Raw genomic sequence first — 22,668 nt, forward strand, 5'->3', positions numbered from 1 at the left:
CAGCACATGCAGAAACCACCTTCTTGGCAGTTGGACTCACAACTGGTCTCATCCACTCAATCTGCCGGAGCTTGTCTTTCGTATGTAGGGGAATTCCGTAACTCACTGAGGATTTGAGACCCATCGGCTGCCCTCACCTGGTTGAGCCGGCTGGTCAAAACTGTTCCTGGTCTGTGGCCACTGTTGCAGCTTCCAGGAGCCGCAGGTGAGGTCTGAGTGCAGGGTGGCTACCAAAGGTGATCAAACTACTCCAGAAGGAGCATGACCCCACCAGAGGTACTACCCCTCCCCAACGCCCAGTACACCACATATACCCCATTCTGACCCAGTGTTGTGATTATCTTTGAACCCTGGTCTCCCAGATCCGAGCCCAACGCTCTAACCACTATGCCACGCTGGTTCTCGATCGAGAAACCTGCTCTCAGTCTTGTTGAGAAATGCCCAGAGTTCCACGGGTTCCCCTGCTAAACGAAAGCAACCGAGTTGGGAATTAAGAGAAGCAAAATGAACACTTTTTTTTAATTATTAGGAACAGAATGGATTTTTGGGGGGCGGGGGGAATCACAAAGGAATCCTTTACTGCTGTACAAAGTAAGAAAACTGCATTGCCTTGGTCCCCAAGTCTGGCAGCGTAGAAGGAAACAAAGCTCTTTGAAAAGGTTAATGGGTTGGATCCAGACCTAGTCTTACTTAGAGTAGGCCCACTGAAATCAATGGAATGTAAGCTGGTTCTGGCAAGCTTACTCCTTTTCTGCCAGTGGTTCTTCAAAGCAGGACTGCTAGCGCAGAAGCGTCAACTCAGAAGGAAGTCCCACTAAACCCAGCAGGACTTACGCCCAGGTAAACCTGTGGAGGACTGCAGCCTAAAGTCCGGCACCCTGAGAGTCTTCCACAACTGAGAGTCTTCCACAACAGGGGACAGGTCAGGTCTTCTCTGCAGTGGCAAATTATCCTTATTGCATGAAAACAGGGAGCAAAACCAACGAGAGATGGAAAAGGACACACTCCCCCAGGGCAGAAAAAACAAAATGATGAGCAGAGAGAACGCAGAGATAAGAACCAGATAAGATTGCGTTCCTTCCTGGATTCATGGTGTGAGGTGTGTGAAGACTTGCTTGCAGGGTCTCTTCTTCCGCAAGAAAATTTTTTATCCTGCCAGGGGCACCCAATTTATGGACGGCAGGGTAGAGACAGCCTGCCCAGGTTGACCTAAGACTACTGGGTCAGATTTCTCATTTTGTATTCATTAGGGAAGGAAAATCCACAGGCAGGAGGCCTGCACAGGGTTCCAGGAAGTCTCCTTTGCAGAATTATGCATTTGATAAATCTACAAACTTACACACACATTCGCACAGGCTCATCTTACAGAAAAATGTCAAGGTGTAAGATTTAGAGGAGGGGTTTCTGTGCGGAGAGGACACCGCTATAGCAGGCAGAAAGGTTTGGCTAAGGAACCTGCAGAATTGTGGGGGGGTTAGGCTGGCAGGTTTGCTTCTTATGGGTGGTCCTCAAGCCTCTCTCTCCCGAAAGGGGAAAAAAGGGAGCAAAAATATTGACTGGCCAGCTCCAAGAAAGACCTGCAGATCGTGAGGCCTGATAGATCAGGAGAATTTTAATTTGTCGTACTTCCACAGCATCCTTCTCTGACAAGAGAACTGTTTGTAAGCGAAAAGATTTCTGTGCATCTGAGTTGAGCTCCTAGTGTTTCGGTTAGAAGTTGTGGAAGATGTGAAACCAACACGGACCCAGATGGAGACAAGTCCTGTCGGGAACCTGAACGCCACAGAAGACTCACGTCTAGACCTGGGCAGAAGGAAGGGAGCAGAGGAGGGAGGACAATGAAGCTCCCTGCTCCTTGTCTGTCTGTGTTGACAGGACTGCCTCCTTCTGGTCATGCTGGGAACTGACTCGCCCAGCGGTTCCAACCAAAACGTCCTGCAGGAACAGCTTGCAGGCGGCCCTAAAGTACGCCCTGGGAGGGGGCCTTTCCTGTGATCTTGTTGGAACACTCCAGAAGGGCATTGTGGATGTCTTTGGCGCAAGAGATCTGGGACTTGATCATGCTGAGGTACTGGGTGTAGGGCAGGCTCTCTGCCTGGACCGCGTCCGGCTTGGTGGCTGTCGGCACGAGGGTCGGGGAGTGCTTGGCGCTGTCAAAGCTCTGGGAGAGGCACTCGTAGGCCAGGCGCTGAGGAAGGGGAGGCAGATCGGAAAGAGAGAGAGTTAGGAACTTGGCCTCGCTGGATTGGGCTGAAGGGCCGACTAATCCAGCATCCTTTCTCCCCGAAACGGTGACCCAAGCGGTAAGGCAGAGCAAGGTGTTTCTCCTTGATGCTAGTCCCGGGCACCTGCTACCCAGGGGTAGACTGCCTTTGTATATGGAGGACCCATTTAGTACTCAAGGGTAATAGCAGCCAATCAGTCTCTCTGTCTAACCAGGGACCGTGGGCTTCATTTGGACTGTGAGAAAATATCTGGAGAACAGCCAGGCTTTTAAGTTTTCAAAAAATGGGGAAGAGCATCGCACTCCTGGGCAGCTATCTCAGATGGCATCAAATACCCCACAGGGATATTGGTGCAGCTGCAGGAGCAGGGGGACATTTCCCCACTTATGGTGGGAATGCCCCCCCCCCCGACATTTAGGAAAAAATAAATAAACACATTCCCCATTCAAGCCTCCCCACAACTTTCCCTTTTGAATCAGAGAGTTGTAGTGTTAGGAATGCCCCCAAATGTCATCTAGTCCAACCCCCTCCAATGCAATTAAATTTGTGGGGCAGACAAACAGCAGCTTTCCAACCTAAGAAACTTCTTAATGTGGCTGCAACGAGGACCTCTTTGGCCCAGAAATGGAAGGCACCACAGGAAATAAAACCTCTTGTTGCAGTACAAGAATATGTACTCTGGCAGCTGCAGAGAAAACAAATTGCACATTGTGCGTTTCTAAGGGTATGAAGATCCCACAACACTTTTACGTCGCTTATGGGATCTTATTTCGTATGTGCCCAATGCAGATATGCAAAACTCTCCTGGGCCTTCATGATGTTTCTTGCTGCTCTTTATTTTTGCTACTTTTATCTGCTCTCTGTTTATTTGAAAAACACCACCTCTGCCCGGCTCCTCTGTTTTGTAACCTCAATTGTGGGGTTTATTTGCGCTTCTGAATTTACATCGAAACAAATCTGCACAAAATAAATAAATCCAAGTTGCAACCTGCAGCACCAAGCAAAGATGGATTCCGTCTCCCATCTTGGAGCCAAATCCAGACTTCACAGCCAGATTTTTGCGCCCCACTCCCAACCCTGCTGCTTCTTTGCCTGATGAAAGAGTACTGGAGGACTTGGAAAGCCTGCTCACTATTTTCTGGCTTTGGGGTTGGTCCTAATGAAGATGCTGCCCAGCTGTGAATTTGGGGGTTAATCTCTTACTGACTGACCTTTGCTTTGTACGTGCCTGTTTGTTTGTCTTTCAGTGCTCCCGAGCAACTGAACCTGCGGCGGTGAATCTCGCCAATTAATGATATGGCGTGCAGAATAAAAAGGAGGGAGCATTTCATAAGGCCTGATCCTGCTGCCAGTATGGGAAACTCTTGGGACACTCACCAGGCACAACTCCAGCTGGTCACACAAGGCATAGAATTCCTCGAGGCTCTTGTCCACTCTCTGCACGGGGCCGTCGTTGCTTTTCCTGGAAGGGAAGGAAAGCCAATCTTTGATTTGCATTGAGGGGAGGGGGTGAGGAGGGGAGGGGAGGGGAGGAAGAAGCAGGGCAAGGGGGTAGGGGCAAAAACTCACTGTCCGCTGTCAATGTTGGTGTTCTGGATGAAGTTCTGGGCAGCCACTTTCATCAAGCTCTGCAAATGGAAGAGGCAGAGAGTACAGTATATTGGCTTACAAATCGGGGGAGCAGTGGCAGGAAGAGAGGGCACATCTGCCAAAGACCCACATGCACACCCCTCTGGAGCCTGGCCAAGTGTGCAAATATCAATATACCATATGCTGCCGATTTCTTAAAACGATGCAAACTTTTGGCTTCAGCATGAAGCAAACAAGCACATTTTCAAGACAAAACGCCTGATCTGGGCTTGAAAGGGCAGTTTGCCTGGCAACTTCTCAGCGGCTCTGTGACGCTGGGAATCAAGACGGTTAGATAACCAAACTGTTAACTGGGAATGAATTAAGGCTGTGGCCTAGCCACCTGCTCAGTGGCCCTGTGACAGCAGCCTGAGAGGGTGTTTATCGGAACAAAGAGTGGCTATTTTGGCTGGACCCCCAACACCCAGCATGGCCAATGGCATGGGGGGATGGGAGTTGTAGTCCAGCAACATCTGGAGGGTCACAGGTTCTCAGCAGCACCACTGGACTCCCAGGTAGGGTCAAACAAGAGCAGAATAGAGCAGTGTGTTGAGTTTATTATTAGTAACCTAATCTGTATATTGTACTGCCCTTCTTCCATAGATCTCAGGGCAGTTCACAATATTAAAATACAGTAGGACACCCATTAATCTGGACACTAGACTTCTGCTGATGCAGCCGAGAATTGCATTTGCTTTTTATCGCTGCTGCATCACAGTGTTGGTTCATGCTAAGTGTGCAATCTACTAAGACCACCTCCCTGCCCAATCCTTTTGGCAAGCCCTGCTGCCAAGCCAGTTGTCCTCCCCCCTCCTTTCATTTGGGCACTAGCTTATTCCTTTTGGAAATCTTTTTATTATAGGTATGGGACAACAGCAGCATGGATGCGACTAGCCCAGAGATGGAAAGAAGAAAGAGTTCTCACCAGAGAGGAATGGCAAAGTAAGCTGTTAGACTACACTGGGAAAAGTTTATAATTTATTTGGGAGACCACTGTAAGCGGATGAAAATGTGAGCAGGATTTTAATCTCACTTGTAATGTAACAAATACTATGGACAATATGGATAGATATAAAATATAGATTATGAAATAATATGCAGTTGAAAATGCTGACAATGGTACCCATGGAGGGGATGGGGGGAAATCTCGAGATTCAGAGTACAGTAATCTCTTTATAAGGATGTGTATTTGGTATGGCTATAAATTTATATTTGTAAAATCAAATAAAAATGATTTTTTAAAAGGAAAGCTTTTTATTATTGCGCAGCTTCCTAGTATGTTCCACAGAAACTGAGCCCCAGGGCACATTAAATTCTACCCCAAGGCCACAGCGAGTCAGAAATAGCTGGCTGGGAGCAAGCAGCGATTCCGAGAGCTGTGGTTTCGTTTCCAGGACCTCGCAAGGTCAGGAAACGCGAGGGCAAGCTCGATGGTATCAAAACAAAACACACAAAAAACCACCAGATCCTGGAAACCTGCCTGCCAACGCCTCCGGGTCCAAGCAGAAGTCTGTTCCGTTTCAGCTCCATTCGTTCTAGGGATATTGACACAGGGATAAAGGTGCCCCCCCACCCAGACCCGGGGGCTCATCCTGCCATGCTGATTCATTTACCAGAAGCCTTGGACACGAGCCCTGGGGCTGGTGAAGCATCCATTTCCCATCCCACCACGGGACCCCTGTTTGTGCTCTCTTCGCCCCCGCACCACACAGACCGAAGGAAGGGAAGGTAAAAGTTACCGCTTCAGCAATTCATATATTTGGGCCAAGGACTGACGCTTCATTCTTTCGGAAAGAGTCAAGAGTTGTTTCAAAACGCGGGGATAAAAATAAAAATAAAAAGTCTGACTCGGCAAAGGGCTATCCGGGAAAAACAAAGCAAAAAACAAAACCACACATTTGCGAAACAGAAAGGGAAGGGAGGCATGTGCAAGAGAGACCAGAGCAGGGGAGGCAGGAGGAGCAAGAGGGGAGTGATGCCTAAGGGCTAGAGCTGTGATTTCTCAAAAGTGGGTTGCTAGCTGCTCTGCAGCCGAGGTCAAGCAGTCTGGCAGAGCAGATGTAGGAAGTTGGCTTTGGACCTGGGGAGGGAGAATTGAAGGGCCTCGCAAGGCTATCAGTTCACAACAGCTTCCGAAAGGGCCATTGTATTTCATGCTGCCCTACTTGCCCCATATTTAAAGAACCAGTGTGGTGTGATGGACTCAGGAGAGGGCTCAAATCCCCCACTATGCAATGAAGATGACCGGGAGTGACCTTGGGCCAGTCACTGCCCCTCTCAGGCTAGCCTAAGAGGTGTCTCCGAAAAATTTGACACATCACTTGGGAAGACAGGCGAACTGGAAGAAGCAAGGATCACGAGTGTCAAAGCAATGATTCTTCAACATGAACTTCGTTGGACTGGTCATGTTGTGCGGATGCCTGATGATCGTCTTCCAAAGCAACTACTCTATTCCAAACTTAAAAATGGAAAGTGTAATGCTGGTGATCAACAAAAGAGGTTTAAAGACACTCCCAAGGCAAATCTTAAAAAATGTAGTATAAACACTGATAATTGGGAAACACGGGCCTGCGAGCGCTCCAGTTGGAGAACAGCCTTTACCAAAGGTGTCATGGGCTTTGAAGACACTCGAACTCAGGGCGCAAGGGAGAAACGTGCTAAGAGGAAGGCGCACTTGGCAAATCCACACCAGAGACCAATGTCCCACTGTGGAAGGATGTGTGGATCCAAAATTGGCCTCCACAGTCACTTACGGACTCATTGTTAAAACCGTGTTTATGGAAGACAATCTTATTTGGCTATGAGGGATCTCCAAAGAAGAAGACAACCTCACAGGGTTGTTGTGAGGATGAAATGGGGAGAAGTATGTGTGCCAGCTGGAGCAACAGTGGGATATAAATGTAATAATTATAATAATGTATCTACAGCCTGTCATATTTTTCAAAAAATCTAAACAAACCAACAGCTATTTCAGATACAGCACAGCCATCAGGCTGCCTCAGTGGGAGTAAGAGGAGGAAGCAGAAGGCTCACTCCACAAGCTTTGCCAAAACCCTGGCTCCATCAGGCACCTCCTTGCCCCCTGAACTGTGCCAGGTGGCTGTGATAAGAGCTGATTAAGCCTGAGTTTGCTTTTTTCCTTTTCCCTCCCTGCCCCTTCCCCCTTGTGCGCCGTATTTTGTTCTTAGATTATAAGCCATTTTGCTGCATGTAAGCCACTCAAGCAAAGCTGAAGAAGAGCTGGGTAGGAATGTTACCGTGTTTCTCATATTATAAGACATGTCTTATATTTATTTTTTCCTCAAAAAAACACACTATGGCTTATTTTCAAGGGATGTCTTATTTTTTTCCTCCTCCTCCTGCCGCGGCCGGCATTGCTGCTGCTCCTATCACTATGTCTTATTTTCGGGGTATGGCTTATATTCCTCGAATGCTTAAAAATCCTGCTATGGCTTATTTTATGGGGATGCCTTAAAATATGAGAAACAGGGTATATATAAATAAATAAATAAATAAATAAATAAATGCATATGGCTAGATTAATGCTAGGTTTCTCTCTCTCTTTTAATTGTCTAGATCAGAGGTCAGCAACCTTTTTCAGCCATGGGCCGGTCCACCGTCCCTCAGGCCATGTGGTGGGCCGGACTATATTTTGGAAAAAAATATGAACAAATTCCTATGCCACACAAATAACCCAGAGATGTATTTTAAATAAAAGGGCACATTCTACTCATGTAAAAACATGCTGATTCCCGGTCTGTCCGTGGGCCGGATTGTGAAGGTGATTGGGCTGCATCCAGCCCACGGGCGTCAGGTTGCCTACTCCTGGTCTAGATTTACTCTCTTATCTGCTCTCGCTCTAAAATCTTACCCACAGAGTATGAGCAAAGAATGAGATGGCAAGCAGCCTTTGGAAGGGGATTTAAATGTTGAAAAAGCTTAATGCATGGGGCACACCGAGGACTAAATGAGTTGAGGGGAACTTGCATCAGCCCTTAGAGGGCACATTCAATGGGTGCAGATGGTGGGAGTTGTAGCTCACCAATACCTGGAGGGCCACAGGGCTCCCCTCACCCAGACTAAACTCTAGCACAGTGCTTCTCAAACTTGGGAGTCCCAGCTGTTGTTGGATGACAACTCCCATCATCCCTGACCACTGGTCCTGCTGGCTAGGCATATAAATTTAATAAATTAATAAGAATAGTAAAAATAATAAATAAACACACCACAATAAACAAACCTGTCACTGGGAAGTGACATATAAAGATTTGAAGAGACTGTTCAAAATGATTTTTGTTTAAAAAAAACACAGAAGCTATGATTTTGAAAGGTACAGGACTTAATTGTGCTGGACTCAGAGAGCGAAAAACTTGACTCCTGTATGTGAGAGTGGATGCTAGGCCAAGACCATCCCATCCCTGCAGAAAGAAGAAGCCACCGCCAAAGATACAGAAGACTGGAAAAAGGACTAGAAGCCCACCTAAGTAAACACACAGAGCTTAAGCTCTGCCCCCCTTTCCCCCGCCCTTTCCCCGAACTCCGTCCCTCCGTCTCCACGGAAACGGCCCAGCAGCCCCTCCCCTTTCTCTTGGCCATCAGGCCCCGCCCCCCGCCCCTCACCTGCAGGCTTTCTTTGAGCTGCGGCAGCAGGAGGCGAAAGCGCTGCACCGGGTCGAAGTCCTGCGCCTGCGCGGGAGGTTGGAGCCCGCCGGGAGCCTGGGCGACCGTTAAAGAAGCCGCTCCCGCCGCGGCCTGCGCCGAGCCGGGGTGCCCACCTACCGCCGCCGCGGCGCTGCCGGGGGGTGGCCCCACCTGCGCCTGCAGGAGCGTCAGCTGCGCCGGCTGCGGTTGAGGCGGCTGCTGAGGCGCCGCCATCTTGCCTCCCCCTCAGCGCGCTCGGTTCTGTAGTTCGTCTCAACTACCTCTCCCGGCATGCATCGCGGGAGCAGGAGGAGGCGCCGGCGCCGGCGGGGAGGATCCCGGCATGTATTTCGCCTGAAAAATCTGATTGGCCGTTGCGGGCTCTTATGTACCCCACAGTGCATTGCGGCCAGGACTCCATTTCCCGACCTGCCTTTCGTGACAGCTTTCTGTGTGGGGGAAGGGCGGCTCTCGGCGTGCTATATCGCACTATGGATTTCCCGCGCATATAAGCAGGCTGCGACGTTTTCCCTTCTGGCCGGAAGTGGCTTGACGTAGCAGGCGAACTACATTTCCCAGCGGGCTCCGCGGCGGAAAGAGGTGTTATTAAGCCCCGCCCCCGTTGACTGGCGTAGCCTGTTGCTCCTGAGGGGGGGCTTCGCGATGGCGCCCACTATCCAGACTCAGGCGCAGCGGGAAGAGCCCGGCCACAGGTACGGGTGACGTCACTCCCCTCTCCCGGACGCCTGGGTCCCCTGTGGAAGAGGGGAGGGGGAATGGGGGAGGAAAGTGAGAGGGGTCTCCTGCTCCCCCCCGCCCCGCCAAGCAGTTCTCCCCAAAGGTTTCGCAGAGGGGGAGGGGCTGAGCCCGGACTCCTGGGTCCCTCTGTCAGGCGTCTTGTTGCTCACAGTGGGAGGAAGGGCCAGGCTGGGCAACTTGCTCGCCTGCACTTGTTCTTAAGTCGATTTGAGTCACTTCCGTTAAAAACTGAGAAATAAAGTGTGGAATAATGCAGTAAATAGAAAGTAAGAATAGTATTTAGGTAGCTGCTGCATATTAAAAACTGCTTTTAATGCTGTGTTTTGATGCTGAAAACCGTCTTGGGACCTTGGGGTGAAAGACGGGTAATGAATAATGCTACTCATATTATGGACAAGCTTGGAATGTGTGCAGAGGAGGGCGCCCAAGACGATCAAGGGTCTGGAAACCAAGCCTTATGAGGAACGGTCGAAGGAGCTGGGTAGGTTTAGCTTAGAAAAGTGGAGACTGAGAGGCGATATTATGGCCATCTTCAAATATCTTATTGGCCGACACTTGGTAGGTGGTCCAAACTTGTTTTCTCCTGCTCTGGGGGGTAGGGCATGAACCAATGAATTCCAAAGGAGATTGACTAAACCATTCCCCCAAGTATCATTTCTTTGGCGCCGGCATCTCTGTGCTAAAGTATCAGTAACCCCATCTCTTTTTCCTCAGGCCCAACTCCCACCGGACGCTTCCTGAGAGGTAAGGATCACCCCTCGCCATCCCTCACCCCTTGCTTGGAGCGTGGCAAGTGGTCCCACCTCTCTCCCCTTTCCCTTTGCAGGTCGGGAGTGGTGTGTCGCGTCAAATATTGCAACAGTCTTCCCGATATCCCCTTTGACCCCAAGTTCATCACATACCCATTTGACCAGAACAGGTGAGCAGGGAGAGGTGTGTGGAGCTGCCATTTTCTGCATATTAGCATGTCCACAGTGGATCCTCTGGTGCCTTAAACAGACCAGGCTGACTTTTCTACAGCGCATGGCGAGTTAATTCTGGAGTTATATCTGCAGGTTATCAGGCTGCAAAGCGTTGAATGGATATGATGTCTTAAGTTTGCATGTAAAAATAGATTATAGAAGCATAGAAGATGTGCAATACTTATGTGAAAAGTTACACAGAGGAAACAAAAGTGAATGGGCAGTCATTAGTTGCTAAAATAGTTTCATTTTTAAGTTGGCGCTGTTTTATGTGCTCACATTTTTATATTGCCATTTTTATTCTTCTTTCTGTTAGTTTACTGTTAGTTTACTGCTTTAGGCATCATTTATGGAAAGGCAAGATCCATTCCGCATTTTTGAAAGGTGTCTTCAGTAAATTGGGTTGCAGATTTAAAGACTGATTATTTTTGTGAAAACCGCATATTGCTGGTTCATATTCTCTCCTGTGCCAGAGAGAAAGGAGAATGCCCCCACTAAGTTGGTGTTCAGAGGCACGTTTTCTGCAGATTAAAACTCATAATTAGAACTGCCCTTTAGCTGGAGAACAGTGCAAGAATTTTTCATGACATACCCATGCAAAATTGGAAAATGCTTGTTCTTATATATTTTGAAATAATTATATTCCTTTGAAATTCTGCTTATGCATTTTCTGCTGCTTGACCTGCCTCTTGCTGCTGTAACCTTCCAGGTTTGTACAGTACAAAGCCACCTCTCTTGAGAAGCAGCACAAACATGACCTCCTGACTGAGCCTGACCTGGGGGTCACCATAGACCTAATCAACCCCGATACATATCGCATCGACCCCAATGGTGAGAGGAGTTGCGGGACCAGGAAACGTTAATAACCATGCGGGACGCGGGTGGTGCTGTGGTCTAAAGCACTGAGCCTCTTGGGCTTGCCGATCGGAAGGTCGGCTGTTCGAATCCCCATGACGGGGTGAGCTCCTGTTGCTCGGTCCCAGCTCCTGCCAACCTAGCAGTTTGAAAGCACACCAGTGCAAGTAGATAGATACTGCTGCGGTGGGAAGGTAAACAGTGTTCCGTGTGCTCTGGTTTCCATCACGGTGTTCCATTGTTCCAGAAGCAGGTTAGTAATGCTGGCTACATGACCCACCTGTGGACAAACGCTGGCTCCCTCGGCCTGAAAGTGAGATGAGTGCTGCAACCCCATAGTCGCCTTTAACTGGACGTAATTGTCCCGGGGTCCTTTACCTTTTTTACCTTTTTAATAACTGTGCACAGCAGTTGTGGGTTCTGATTGTGGAGATGTGCTTGATACATTTTGGATTCCCATTGCACAACCCACTTGATGTAACACACAAATATGTTGTGGATTAGGATGCCAGCTTTTAAACATGGTTGGCATCCGTCTGTTTTGGGAGGCAACAGAGGAGTGTGTCTTTGGGGGTGAAGTCAAAACCAATCGAGAGTTATCTACAGCAGTGTTTCTCAACCAGTGTGCCTCCAGATGTTTTGGGACTACAATTCCCATCATTCCTGACCACTGGTCTTGCTAGCTAGGGATGATGGGACTTGTAGTCCCAAAACATCTGGAGGCACACTGGTTGAGAAACACTGATCTACAGCACCGACTTAGGCTGTAGAGACCTAAATGGGAGAGACATGTTTCGTTGCAGCTGGGGCTGATAAAGGCATCCAGTTGTGCTGCTGCAGATGCACCGTGGCGTTTCTTCTCTTCGCTTCTCCCAGCGGTCATTTCTCCTATGGTCATTACATGAGCTGACTGTCTCCAGTCACTGCAGTTGTCTGCAAGGAATTCCCAGAAGGCCTGGGTTGATGTTCATGGCAAAAAAAATCCCACTTTATTGCCTACGATTGGTACATCTTAATGTGACTGTGTATCAGGCTGTCATGGATGTTCTGAAGCCAACAATCAGAACTCCAGGAAGTCTGGCCAGAGATGGTTGCCAGGGGTTTGGCTGAAATAGTTAGACGAGGCTAGGTGTTTATATAAGGGGTAACAGCCTGTGGCCTCTAACCACTGCTGCACCTTTGGCTTCTTGCAGTTCTTCTAGATCCTGCCGACGAGAAGTTGCTGGAGGAGGAGATCCAAGCGCCAACCAGTTCCAAGAGGTAGTGCTTTTCACCTGGGCCGGGAAACTGTTTTCTGCCCTTTGTTGTCTCCCGAGACTCCAAATGTCCCTTGCCCTCTTGAATCTTCAGGCCATCATCATCTCCCTTGGGTTACTGCTCTCCTCCTTCCTCCTTCTTTGCCTTTATTTCCCACCTTGTTCTCCAAGGAGCTCAAGGTGGCGTACGTGGGTCTCCCCCTCTTCACAACAACCCTGTGCGGTAGGTGAGGCCGAGAGGCAGCGACTAGCCCCCAAGGTCTCTTGGTGAGATTGACCAAGTGGCCATTTGAACCCAGGTCTCTCCCAGGTCTTGGGCCGATGCTCTTGCTACCTCACTGGCCAAGCTGTTCCTTCAGGAGCATCTCTCCCATGTAAGCTGCTTTCCTGGTTTGGAGCTACCTTCCCGAAACTCCCTTCTCCCCAGCTTCCCTTTCACCCCCTGGGGGCTGCACAACTCTTCTGCCCTCCCCCATCTTGTGCTGTTCTGTTCATCAGTTATGGGTCGGCCCCTCTCCCCAGTTCCAGAGTTTCTGCCCATGTAAATGCAGATCAGTGCAGTGGCCTCGTGTTCTGAAAAGCACATTGGCACGAAATACATACGTTTTAATGCTTGTTTTAAAGCAGGAGTCAGCATTTTGAACTTATATGTTAAGTGGAAAAATACTCTTAGAATATGGAAGGGACCCCCCAGGGGTCATCTGGCCCAACCCTGTGCAATGCAGGAATTCTGGCCACAGGGACCCCTGGGTGGGCTTGAACCACCAACCCTCTGGTTAACAGCCAGGTGCACAGCTCAGTGATTGAAATGAAGCAATGTAGTGGCAAAGGATAACCCAGCAATGTTTCCTTCCTAGGTCTTTCTCACAGGTGTTGCAGACCATCTTGAGGGCTAGGAACATGGCTGTGGGAATTGGAGGCTTGCCTCTGTAGGGAGACGTGGATATATATATATCTTTCTTTGCAGATCCCAGCAGCATGCCAAAGTGGTGCCATGGATGAGGAAGACCGAATACATCTCCACAGAGTTCAACCGCTATGGCGTCTCCAACGAGAAGCCGGAGGTTAAGTGAGTAGAAATTAAACATATTTTTAAAAGCTGCTGTTTCAGTGTAAAACAGCCAACAATACAGCGATGAACGTGATGAATCTTTGAGTTTCTGGACCAGGCCTTCAAAGCCTCCGGAGAGATCTGTTTCAGCCAGTTTCCCAAAGTTCCTCCCGAGGACTGCTATGGTCTTCCTTTATCTGGGTAAACGACTCCTTTCTGATACATATTTCTTTCCTGGTTCTCAATCAGGATTGGCGTGTCTGTCAAGCAACAGTTCACAGAGGAAGAGATCTACAAAGACAGAGATAGCCAGATTGCGGCCATCGAGAAGACCTTTGAGGATGCTCAGAAATCGGTGAGCTGCCTAGAGTGGAAAAATTAATTTTTGGAAAATGAAACCGGTGTCCTCTCACTGTTGCACTTTTGTAAAGGGGGGGATGATGATGATGATGATGATGATTGATTGATTGATTACCTACCCTTCACCCTGAGGTTCCAGGGCAGGTTAAGCATTAAAACACAATACTCAGAGCTTAAAGCTGCCCACCTGGCTAGGAAATGCAGAGGTGGGGGGCAGCATAAATATATTTGCTGTGTCCCTTTGGGAGGATGATGCTTTTCGGGGATTTGGGGGTGCAGTTCTGAGAAGCTTAATGGTGTCCTTGCCGCCGCTGGCCTCGCCCACATTTCTCACTTCCAAATTCTGCCTCCAGATCGCTCAGCACTACAGCAAGCCTCGAGTCACACCTGTGGAGGTCATGCCTGTCTTCCCTGACTTCAAGGTGAGATCGAGGGAAGGGGCAGTTGGATCTAAGATGTTTGGGGCTTTGTTTACAGCAGCCCTGCTCTCGCCACTAGGCCTCTCTCTACCTGCTCGGTTCCTATGGTTTGTCGACTATGAAGCTTCCTTTCCTGTTCATTTGCAAAGGGTCCGGAGGCAGGGAGAGCGAGATTAGAGAGGTGTTGGGCTCTTGGCAAAGGTGAATGAACCACTGAGCGAAACAAGCACTTGCTTAGGGCATCAAGGGAAGTGGGGAAGCCACAGAAATTTCCCATGGCTGGATTTTTAACATTAAAGGGTAAAGGACCCCTGACAGTTAAGTCCAGTCGCAAACGACTCTGGGGTTGCGGCGCTCATCTCACTTTACTGGCCGAGGTTGTACAGCTTCCGGGTCATGTGGCCAGCTCACCGAGCAACGGGAGCTCACCCCATCACGGGGATTAAGTGCTCACAAATTACTCAGCTGGGCGTTCATTTTCTCAGCCGAAATATATTAAAAATCCCAACAGAACAACTATGCGACAAGGCAGGCGGGGATGCCTTATCTCCACTAAGTACAGAAGCAGCTGTGTTATGTAGAGTTGGTTTTGAGGATCTGATCAAAGACTTTGCAATTGGAAAAAGTAGGAGAAAACTTTCTGAATACAAAAAAGCGGAAGTACAGTTGTACCATAGTTCTCGAACAGAATGTGTTCCGGGAGTCCATTTGACTTCTGGAATTGTTCAAAAACTAAGGCGTGGCTTCTTGCATCACGCCAGATGTTCGGTTTCTGAAAATCTTTTGAAACCGGAACACTCACTTCCAGTTTTTGATAATTCGGGAGCCGAAATGTACGAATTCCAAGGCGTCTGGAAACCAAGGTACAACTGTATACAAAGGCGAACATTATTTTCCATGTTACTGTAGGTTTCATCTCGTTTCAAAAAATAAAATGTTATTTTGTGGTTTATAATTGCATATACTGTATTTGGGGTCAGATATAGGGGCACCAAAATCTTTTTAAGTGCTTAGAGCAGGCATCTCCAAACTGCGGCCCTCCTACAACTCCCATGATCCTTAGCTAACAGGACCAGTGGTCGGGGAAGATGGGAATTGTAGTCCAAAACATCTGGAGGGCCACAGCTTGGGGATGCCTGGCTTAGAGCCTCTAAAGGGCTTAATCTGGACCTCTCTGCTCTAATCCCAAAGAGAGTAAGACTCAGGGGGTGGAGTAGTAGTCACAGAACCCCTTCTTGCCCTGGTCTTCTCGCACCCACTCCCCATTTTTGCACTGGAAGCCCCTCATCTCTCCTCCCTGGACTACGCAGCCAGGCCCGTTTGGGGCGAATCCTTGAGGGGTGGGGATGGGGCACTTCTAAGCAGGCCCTGCCAGCTGTGTGCCATTTCTGAAGGGTTCTTGCCATGCCGTAAGCTACTCTTCTTCCGCCCTCTGCCAGATGTGGATCAACCCTTGCGCCCAGGTCATCTTCGACTCTGACCCAGCACCCAAGGACACCAGTGGGTCAGCCGCCCTCGAGATGATGTCCCAGGCCATGATTAGGTATGGAAATGCAGCTCTCTTCATGGGTTCCAGGCAGGAATCCCTCCAAGCCCCACTTGGAGAAGCTGTGGGGGGTGGGGTAGAACAACTGGTTTGTTACTGGATTCCATACAAGAGGTAACCTTCCTTCCTTCCTTTTCCTCTCTCTCTCTCTCTCTCTCCCTCTCGCCCCCCCCCCCAAACCAATTGCAGGGGCATGATGGACGAGGAAGGCAACCAGTTTGTGGCTTACTTCCTCCCTGTGGACGACACAATGCGGAAACGCAAACGGGACCAAGACGAAGAGATGGACTACGCTCCCGAGGATGTGTACGTGTGCCAACTGGGAGGGCGCGCGGGTTGTCTGGTTAAGAAAGCAAAACTATACCGGGAGACCTTAAAAAAAAAAATCCCCGCACTTGGAAAACCAACATGTCAGGCATGCTTCCTGCCCAAGCCGTTTCCCTGAGACACTACCTTTTTTTGCATGCGGGGATTTGTTTTCTCCTGCTTTAAAGGGTAGGGCTCAAACCCAATCGCTTCAAGTTTACAAGAAAAGAAATCTCAAATAAACATTTGGGGAGGACTTTCAACAGAAGAACGGCCTCCGACTCTCCTTCCTTGGAGGTTTTTAAACAAGGTTGGATGGCCATTCTTCGGGGATTCAGCTGTGATTCCTGCATTGCAGGGGCTTGGACTATAGATGACAGTTCTGCGATTATATTTTGAGAGAGCCTGGCTCAGCTGAAGGGATTATTGGAGGGGAGCAGGAGAGCACCTCGAAATGAATATGGGGGTGCTCCAAAGCCCTCACCCTTTCCTTTCTATCCCTTTCCTCCAGGTACGAGTACAAGATCGCTCGGGAATACAACTGGAATGTCAAGAACAAAGCCAGCAAGGGCTACGAGGAAAACTATTTCTTCATCTTCCGGGAGGGTGATGGGGTCTATTACAACGAACTGGAGACCAGGTGAGGCGGAGGGAGAAACTGAAGCTTTTTGGGAGGGTGGGGCAAGTGTGCTGGTGGCCAGGGGGGTTAAACTATGGAACTCCCTGCCACAGGAGGCAGGGATGGCCACCAACGTAGGCGGCTGTAAAAGAGGATTAGGCACTTTATGTATTTCTTTCCTTGTTTCTTGTTTGGTTCCTTTGTATACTGCCTTTCATCTGAAGATCTCTGGGCAGTTTGCGGCGTAAAAAATGCAAAACAGAAGCACAAAATAGATAACGAAAACAAGGACAAAAACAAAACAAAAACAAATTATGAAGGAAGAGAAAGATATCGGTGGCTGCTTGCCATGATAGCTGTCTCCTCTGCCTCCCTGGTCAGAGGCAGTAAACGCTTCTGAATACCAGTTTCTGGAAACGGCAGGAGGGGAGAGTTGCTCCTGCACTCGAATCCTGCTTGCGGGCTTCCCATAATGGGCATGTTACGATCTCATGGAACTTCCAAGTCCAGAGGCAGTCTACCTAGACTCCTGGGTAATTTGGGGTATTTGGCCACTGTGAGACTAGCTGGGCTTGATCCAGCAGCCTCTTCTTATGTCCCCCAACCTTCCCTACCTGAGTCCTTTCCCCCTGGCACATGTTGCATCCGAGCTGCAAGTCCTGCATGGCAGGGGGTGGGCTGGATGACCCTTGGGGGTCCCTTCCAATACTTTGAATTTATTAAATAAGGGCCTTCCCAGAGACATCCCATTGTGTTCCCTCTGCTAAGCGGCGCAGGCGGTTCCGGCATGCAACCAGCCCCTTGCTACCGCCAGTTTTGTGCAACATGCCACCAGCACTCGAGGGCTGTATCCTGCTGCCAGGGCATGTCTGTATGCGCAGAGGGAGTCGGGTCCCTGCTCCCTCCTTAACCTCTCCCTTCCCATCGCAGAGTGCGGCTGAGCAAACGGCGAGCCAAGGCCGGGGTGCAGTCGGGAACCAACGCCGTTCTGGTGGTGAAGCACCGAGATATGAACGAGAAGGAGCTGGAGGCACAGGTAAGGCTGGCCTAGAGATACCTCCCTGATGGCGGGAGGATGGGGACCTATGAATCCTGGCTCTGAGCTTCCACCCCATCTCACTGTCCTGCTCTGGCCATTGGAGCCGGCCGGGTGCTGACTGGAAATGAGGATCATTGACAGAATTAGAACCAATTCCTAGTGAGGAGAGGCGAACCACTGGCTATTGGCCACCACCACTAGGGATACGGAAATCCTGTTTGGTCCTCGGCATCTGGGGCCTGGTACACCTTAATCTCTGAAGGCCAGGCCTTCTTTTCTGGTCAAAATTCTCTGGAAACGAGGACTTGGGATGGGAGACAGATGACAAAAGTCCACCCCCTGGGAAGGAAGGTCCCTCTGCTCACTGGTACCTTTGGGGTTCCTAAGTTCCAATAACAATTTTGGCCATGGCAGTTCTGTGGAGCCTCCATGTTCCGAAGCAGTCTATACCCGGGGTGGGGGGTGGGGGGTGGAGTCAGGAGAGAACAAGGCTTTTTCCACCTTGCTTTGCTAGATAGGTTCTCAGGGGCATCCCATCAGCCGCTGTTGCGGGAGCAGAGTGCTGGACCCTCTGGCTGGTCTTGGCCGGGTTAGGCTAGGTGAACCCAGAACCTGGGGAAGTGACATAATAATAATATAACAATAAATTATTTTATACCCCACTCATCTGGCTGGGTTTCCCCAGCCACTCTGGGTGGCTCCCAACAGAATATTAAAAATAGAATCAAACGTTAAAAACTTAAACAGAGCTGCCTTCAGATGTCTTCTAAAAGTCAGATACAGTAGTTGTTTATTTCCTTGACATCTGGGCGTTCCACAGGGCGGGCGCCACCACCGAGAAGGTCCTCTGCCTGGTTCCCTGCAACCTCACTTCTCGTAGGGAAGGAACCGCCAGAAGGCCCTCAGAGCTGGACCTCAGTGTCTGGGCTGGACGATGGGGGTGGAGACGGACTGGATGATAAGGAGTGGTGGGAGGCACCAGCCGGGGAAACCCAAGGGATATCCCAGAGGAGGAAGGCTCGGAACCCGGGGATTGATGGAGCGGTCAGAGGGAGATTGGAAGGAGATGCTGGATACGGACAGGACAACAGGGTTTAGTGAGCAGGAGGAACCTGTGACAGGGAGCAGTTCAGACTCTGAGGCTGAAACAGAGGAAGGGGGTCAAGAAGCTGCTGAATTATCCAGGATATCTCCCTCTCCTGTTGCAACAAACTCCCCTCTCCCCTGATCTCCAAGAACATGCAAGATAATGAGGAGGGCAGAACAGAGGCCAGAGGTGTGCAGATGCATCTTGAGACGGTTTGGGGAACATCCGGGAGAGGAGGAGACTTAGGAGGGGTGGAAGGCAGGGACCTTTAGTCCTGGCAGCTGCTCAGAAGGGGCAACTCAGGGTTGCTCGAGTTGCATGCTGTGTCCTTGAATAAAGAGTTAACTTCCCTGGCAGCCTAGCCCTTTGTTCTGACCTGCCTCTGACTCCAGCCCTGGCGCAGGAAGGCCAATGGTGTTGCTGGAAGTCAGCTGGGGGGATTTCTCCTTCCCCAAATGCCCCCTAACTCGCAGCTCTGTCCCCTGCAGGAAGCCCGCAAAGCCCAGCTGGAGAACCACGAGCCGGAAGAGGAGGAGGAGGAGGAGATGGACCTGGGCAAAGAGGCCCAAGGCTCAGGTAGGTGCTGGGTTGGCAAAATCTCTCCCTGGTGCCCTCCCTGCTCGCTGCTGAAGGTGCCTGTGTGGCCAGGCGGCCACATTGCGAAATTTGCATCCTCTGCTTTAAAGAACACCCCCTGCCTTTTGGCACCTGGTGGAACACTCCAAGGCGGCTCCATCGCTGTTGCCTCATTGGCTGGCTCAGCGGCATCACTTTTTCTTAAAGGGGGAGGTCCTGCCTTCCATCGCTGCCCTTTTCGTTTAAAGGGATGGGAAGCGTATATGTTGTGTTTACAGAAGTATTGTAAAGAAGTGGACTCACCAGCAGGGTTTGAGTAAACACTTACAATTAAGAAATCAAGCATGAAAGTTAAGATGCAATAATGGGGGAATAATAAAGGGCAAGATGTAATATGGATAAGTATGGTACAAAAGTGATAAGATTGTAATAATACAGTCATACCTCGGGTTACGTATGCTTCGGGTTGTGTACTCTGTAAACCTGGAAGTATTTTTTACCCTGTGCGCGGTCTGCACATGCGCAGAAGTGTGATGTCGCACTTTTGTGCGTGCGCAAAATGGACACTCAGGTTGCGTAGTTTTCGGGGTGCGAACGGCACCCCGGAACGAGGTACCACTGTATCAATTAAAAGATTATAAAATTAAGGTAGAATAAAACAGGCAGGAGAAGTAAATATCTAAAGAACCAGAAGAGGAAGTTGAGGGAAGTCATGGGTGGGATGGGGTGGGGGTGGGGATAGGGGTTTATATATACTTTTGTGATAAAAATGATTGTGTTGAATATAAAATTATAAAACTTAATAAAAAACTATTTAAAAAAAGAAAGAAAAAGGAATGGCCCTGGCCCGTCCTCTCGCTTTAGCTAGAGCGTTGGGCGAGGAGAGAGCAGGGTTCAAATCCCCCCAGTTGGCCATGAAGCTTACCTTGTGACTCCTCGGGGGGGGGGGGTAGCCATCGCCTCTCTCAGCCCAAAGGGTTGTTGTGTGGGATTAAATGAGGGGGGGAGTCAAGTACTGCCACCTTGAGTTCCTTTGAAAGAAACTCAATCGGTCCCCCTGAAAAGCCAAGTTTCCCCGTTTTTTCCCTCCCCTGCCCCCGTGTGCTCACCTCTCTCTCTCTTTCCCACTCGCCCTAGACGAGGAGCCAGAGAAAGGCAGCGAGAGCGAGAAGGAGGCCAGCGAGGCAGAGGAGGGCGAGGACGAGGAGGAAGGGCGCTCAGCCAGCGAGAGCGAGCGGGAGGCCAGCGAAGGCGAGGGGGCTCCGGCCGAGGAGAGCGAGGAAGACGAGCGGGCGGCCCGAGACAAGGAGGAGATCTTTGGCAGCGACGACGACGAGGAAGAGGACTCGGAGCAGGAGGGGGGCCAGCGCGACGAAGGGGAGAGCGGCAGCGAGGAGGAGGAGGACGAAGAGGAGGACGAGGAAGGGGGCGGGCGGCGCCAGCAGCGTCGCGGCAGCAGCCAGAGCCCTCTCCACAGCGGCAGCGAGGACCACTCCAACCACGAGGAGGAGGAGGAAGAGGAAGGGGAGGCCAGCGCCAGCGAGGCCCCGTCCGAGTCCAGCGAGGAGGGCAGCGACAGCGACTGAGGAGGGCCTGCAGGGCCATTCGGAAGTCAGCTTCACCCCTCTCCTGCAGGGAGGACACCTGGGAAGGGACGGTACTTACCTTGGCTGGCTGGCTGGCTACTTTGTCCCAGTTAAGCCCAGAGGATTCTGGGAATGTTCCTCCTGGCGAAAGAGGCGGATTGGAGGGCTGCCTGCCCACCACCCATTTCTGCCGATCTTCCGCCTCTGCCAGTGAACTCTTTGCTGCGAACCTTCTGCAGAAACGTCTGGCGTTTGGGGTGGGGTGGGACACAGACTCACACATGTTTGGTTCTTCCGCTCCTCTTCTTGTGTTGTTCTTTTCCCCGCTGTACATAATGTGCCACACAGCAGATCTCTCACACACTCACACCCACCCTAAAATAAAGTTTTTTGTTTCTTGAATCTCCTCTCTATTGTTAACCAGGGCCACTTGCAACATCATTGGGGCCAGTGTATTTCGGAAAATATTTGCCTACCGCTCTTTTGTAAAAATTCATTAAATCGGGATACAGGAATCAAACCATCCTCTAAAGTCATAAAAAGTTAAATGCAGACAATCAGCAAACCATTGTGGAAGGATGTTGTCCTGAATTGCCTGCATAGGCCTGGCAGAATGGAAAGGAATTCAGCAGGTGTTTGAACAGAGGGCACAGAAGGCACCCGCTGAATCTGCGGTGGCAGAGAGTTCCATAGGACTGGGCCAACAGCACCAAAGGGTTCTTCTTGTTGTCAAGTGACTCTCGCAAACTTAGGGAATGCCCAACAACACTCCTGTGGATGATCTCGGTGATTGAGATGGGATCTACAGTATAAGGGTTCGGGCGATCCCTGAGGCACCCTGGACCCTTCAGGGCTTTGTAATCTTTGGTGGAGGGGTGCTGGTCAAGCTTGCCCGATGGCACCGATTGGAGAGGGAGAGCTGGTAAGACTTGGGACAGCATTTGAGATGTTTCGGGCAGAATTTGAGAACCCAGATCAAAACTCAGTGTCTTCAGCAGAAATCTCTCTGAAGTTCTGCATTTGGGCTGGAAGAGTCAGGCTAGCAAGTGCCTTGGTAGCAGCACTTGAGGAAATGATCTAGGGCAGGGGTTCTCAAAGGGTGGGGCAGGAGAGGATGGCAATGGGGCAGGAAGATTCAAGGATAATCAAGGGAACATTTAAACATTTCCATGTTATATAGTATAAAAATATTTCTCCCCCTTTGGATAATATGGATAGGTACATTTTCAAAACGAAAGCAAGAGCAGGAAGTGATACGGAGGACAATCCTATATGAGTTTTCCAATGTATTTCTTTTCCATTAAAAAAAACTGGTGCAGCGCAAACAAATTTTTATTTAAGTTTGGCTCAGAGGGGGGTAAGTTTGAGGACCACTGATCTAGGGGTGGTTTTTTTTTTTTTTGGTAGAGCACAATCTGAACAGGAGGAAGCAGTGTAATGCGACTAATTTCTCCACACTGCAGGGCCTGTGTTGCATATTTTGCAAATAACTGGGGATGTTTTCTGAACAGCTGAAGAATATTCAGAACCTGGCATTTTGGGGAAGACTTTCGGAAAGGGGCTAGGAGGAGCACCGGATGGTATTCTGGCTCTATCCAGGTTCAAGTAAATATGGCTGTGTTCCTTTGACTGTGGAGGCAGTCCTAGCTTAAGAAATTTGGTTGATTCACCTATTTACACCTTCAGTCTGTGTGGAAGAAGTCCTGACGTTGCAGCATGGTCATTTCAAGAGCTGCTTGTCCTCCGCAGCAG

The 22,668-nt window shown here is 49.9% G+C and overlaps 2 protein-coding genes across 2 annotated transcripts; one reads left to right on the forward strand and one right to left on the reverse strand.

Annotated features, from left to right (window-relative positions):
- Positions 1–490: 490 nt before the first annotated feature.
- MED29 (mediator complex subunit 29) lies at positions 491–8,773 on the reverse strand. Its single transcript, XM_035117366.2, has 4 exons — positions 8,475–8,773; positions 3,795–3,853; positions 3,603–3,687; positions 491–2,188 (listed from the first exon to the last, which is right to left on the reverse strand). Exons 1-4 carry the CDS (start codon positions 8,727–8,729, stop codon positions 1,961–1,963), a joined length of 627 nt encoding a protein of 208 aa, XP_034973257.2. The 5' UTR covers positions 8,730–8,773; the 3' UTR covers positions 491–1,960.
- Positions 8,774–9,008: 235 nt separating this feature from the next.
- PAF1 (PAF1 homolog, Paf1/RNA polymerase II complex component) lies at positions 9,009–21,318 on the forward strand. The gene is made up of 14 exons (XM_035117365.2): positions 9,009–9,208; positions 9,969–9,998; positions 10,081–10,173; positions 10,926–11,047; positions 12,265–12,331; positions 13,295–13,396; positions 13,628–13,733; positions 14,092–14,160; positions 15,597–15,700; positions 15,893–16,009; positions 16,521–16,649; positions 17,559–17,664; positions 19,243–19,330; positions 20,468–21,318. The coding sequence occupies exons 1-14, from the start codon at positions 9,159–9,161 to the stop codon at positions 20,914–20,916; spliced, it is 1,632 nt and encodes a 543-aa protein (XP_034973256.1). The 5' UTR covers positions 9,009–9,158; the 3' UTR covers positions 20,917–21,318.
- Positions 21,319–22,668: the final 1,350 nt, after the last annotated feature.

This window comes from Zootoca vivipara, chromosome 6, assembly GCF_963506605.1.
Source record: "Zootoca vivipara chromosome 6, rZooViv1.1, whole genome shotgun sequence".
Taxonomy (NCBI): domain Eukaryota; kingdom Metazoa; phylum Chordata; class Lepidosauria; order Squamata; family Lacertidae; genus Zootoca; species Zootoca vivipara.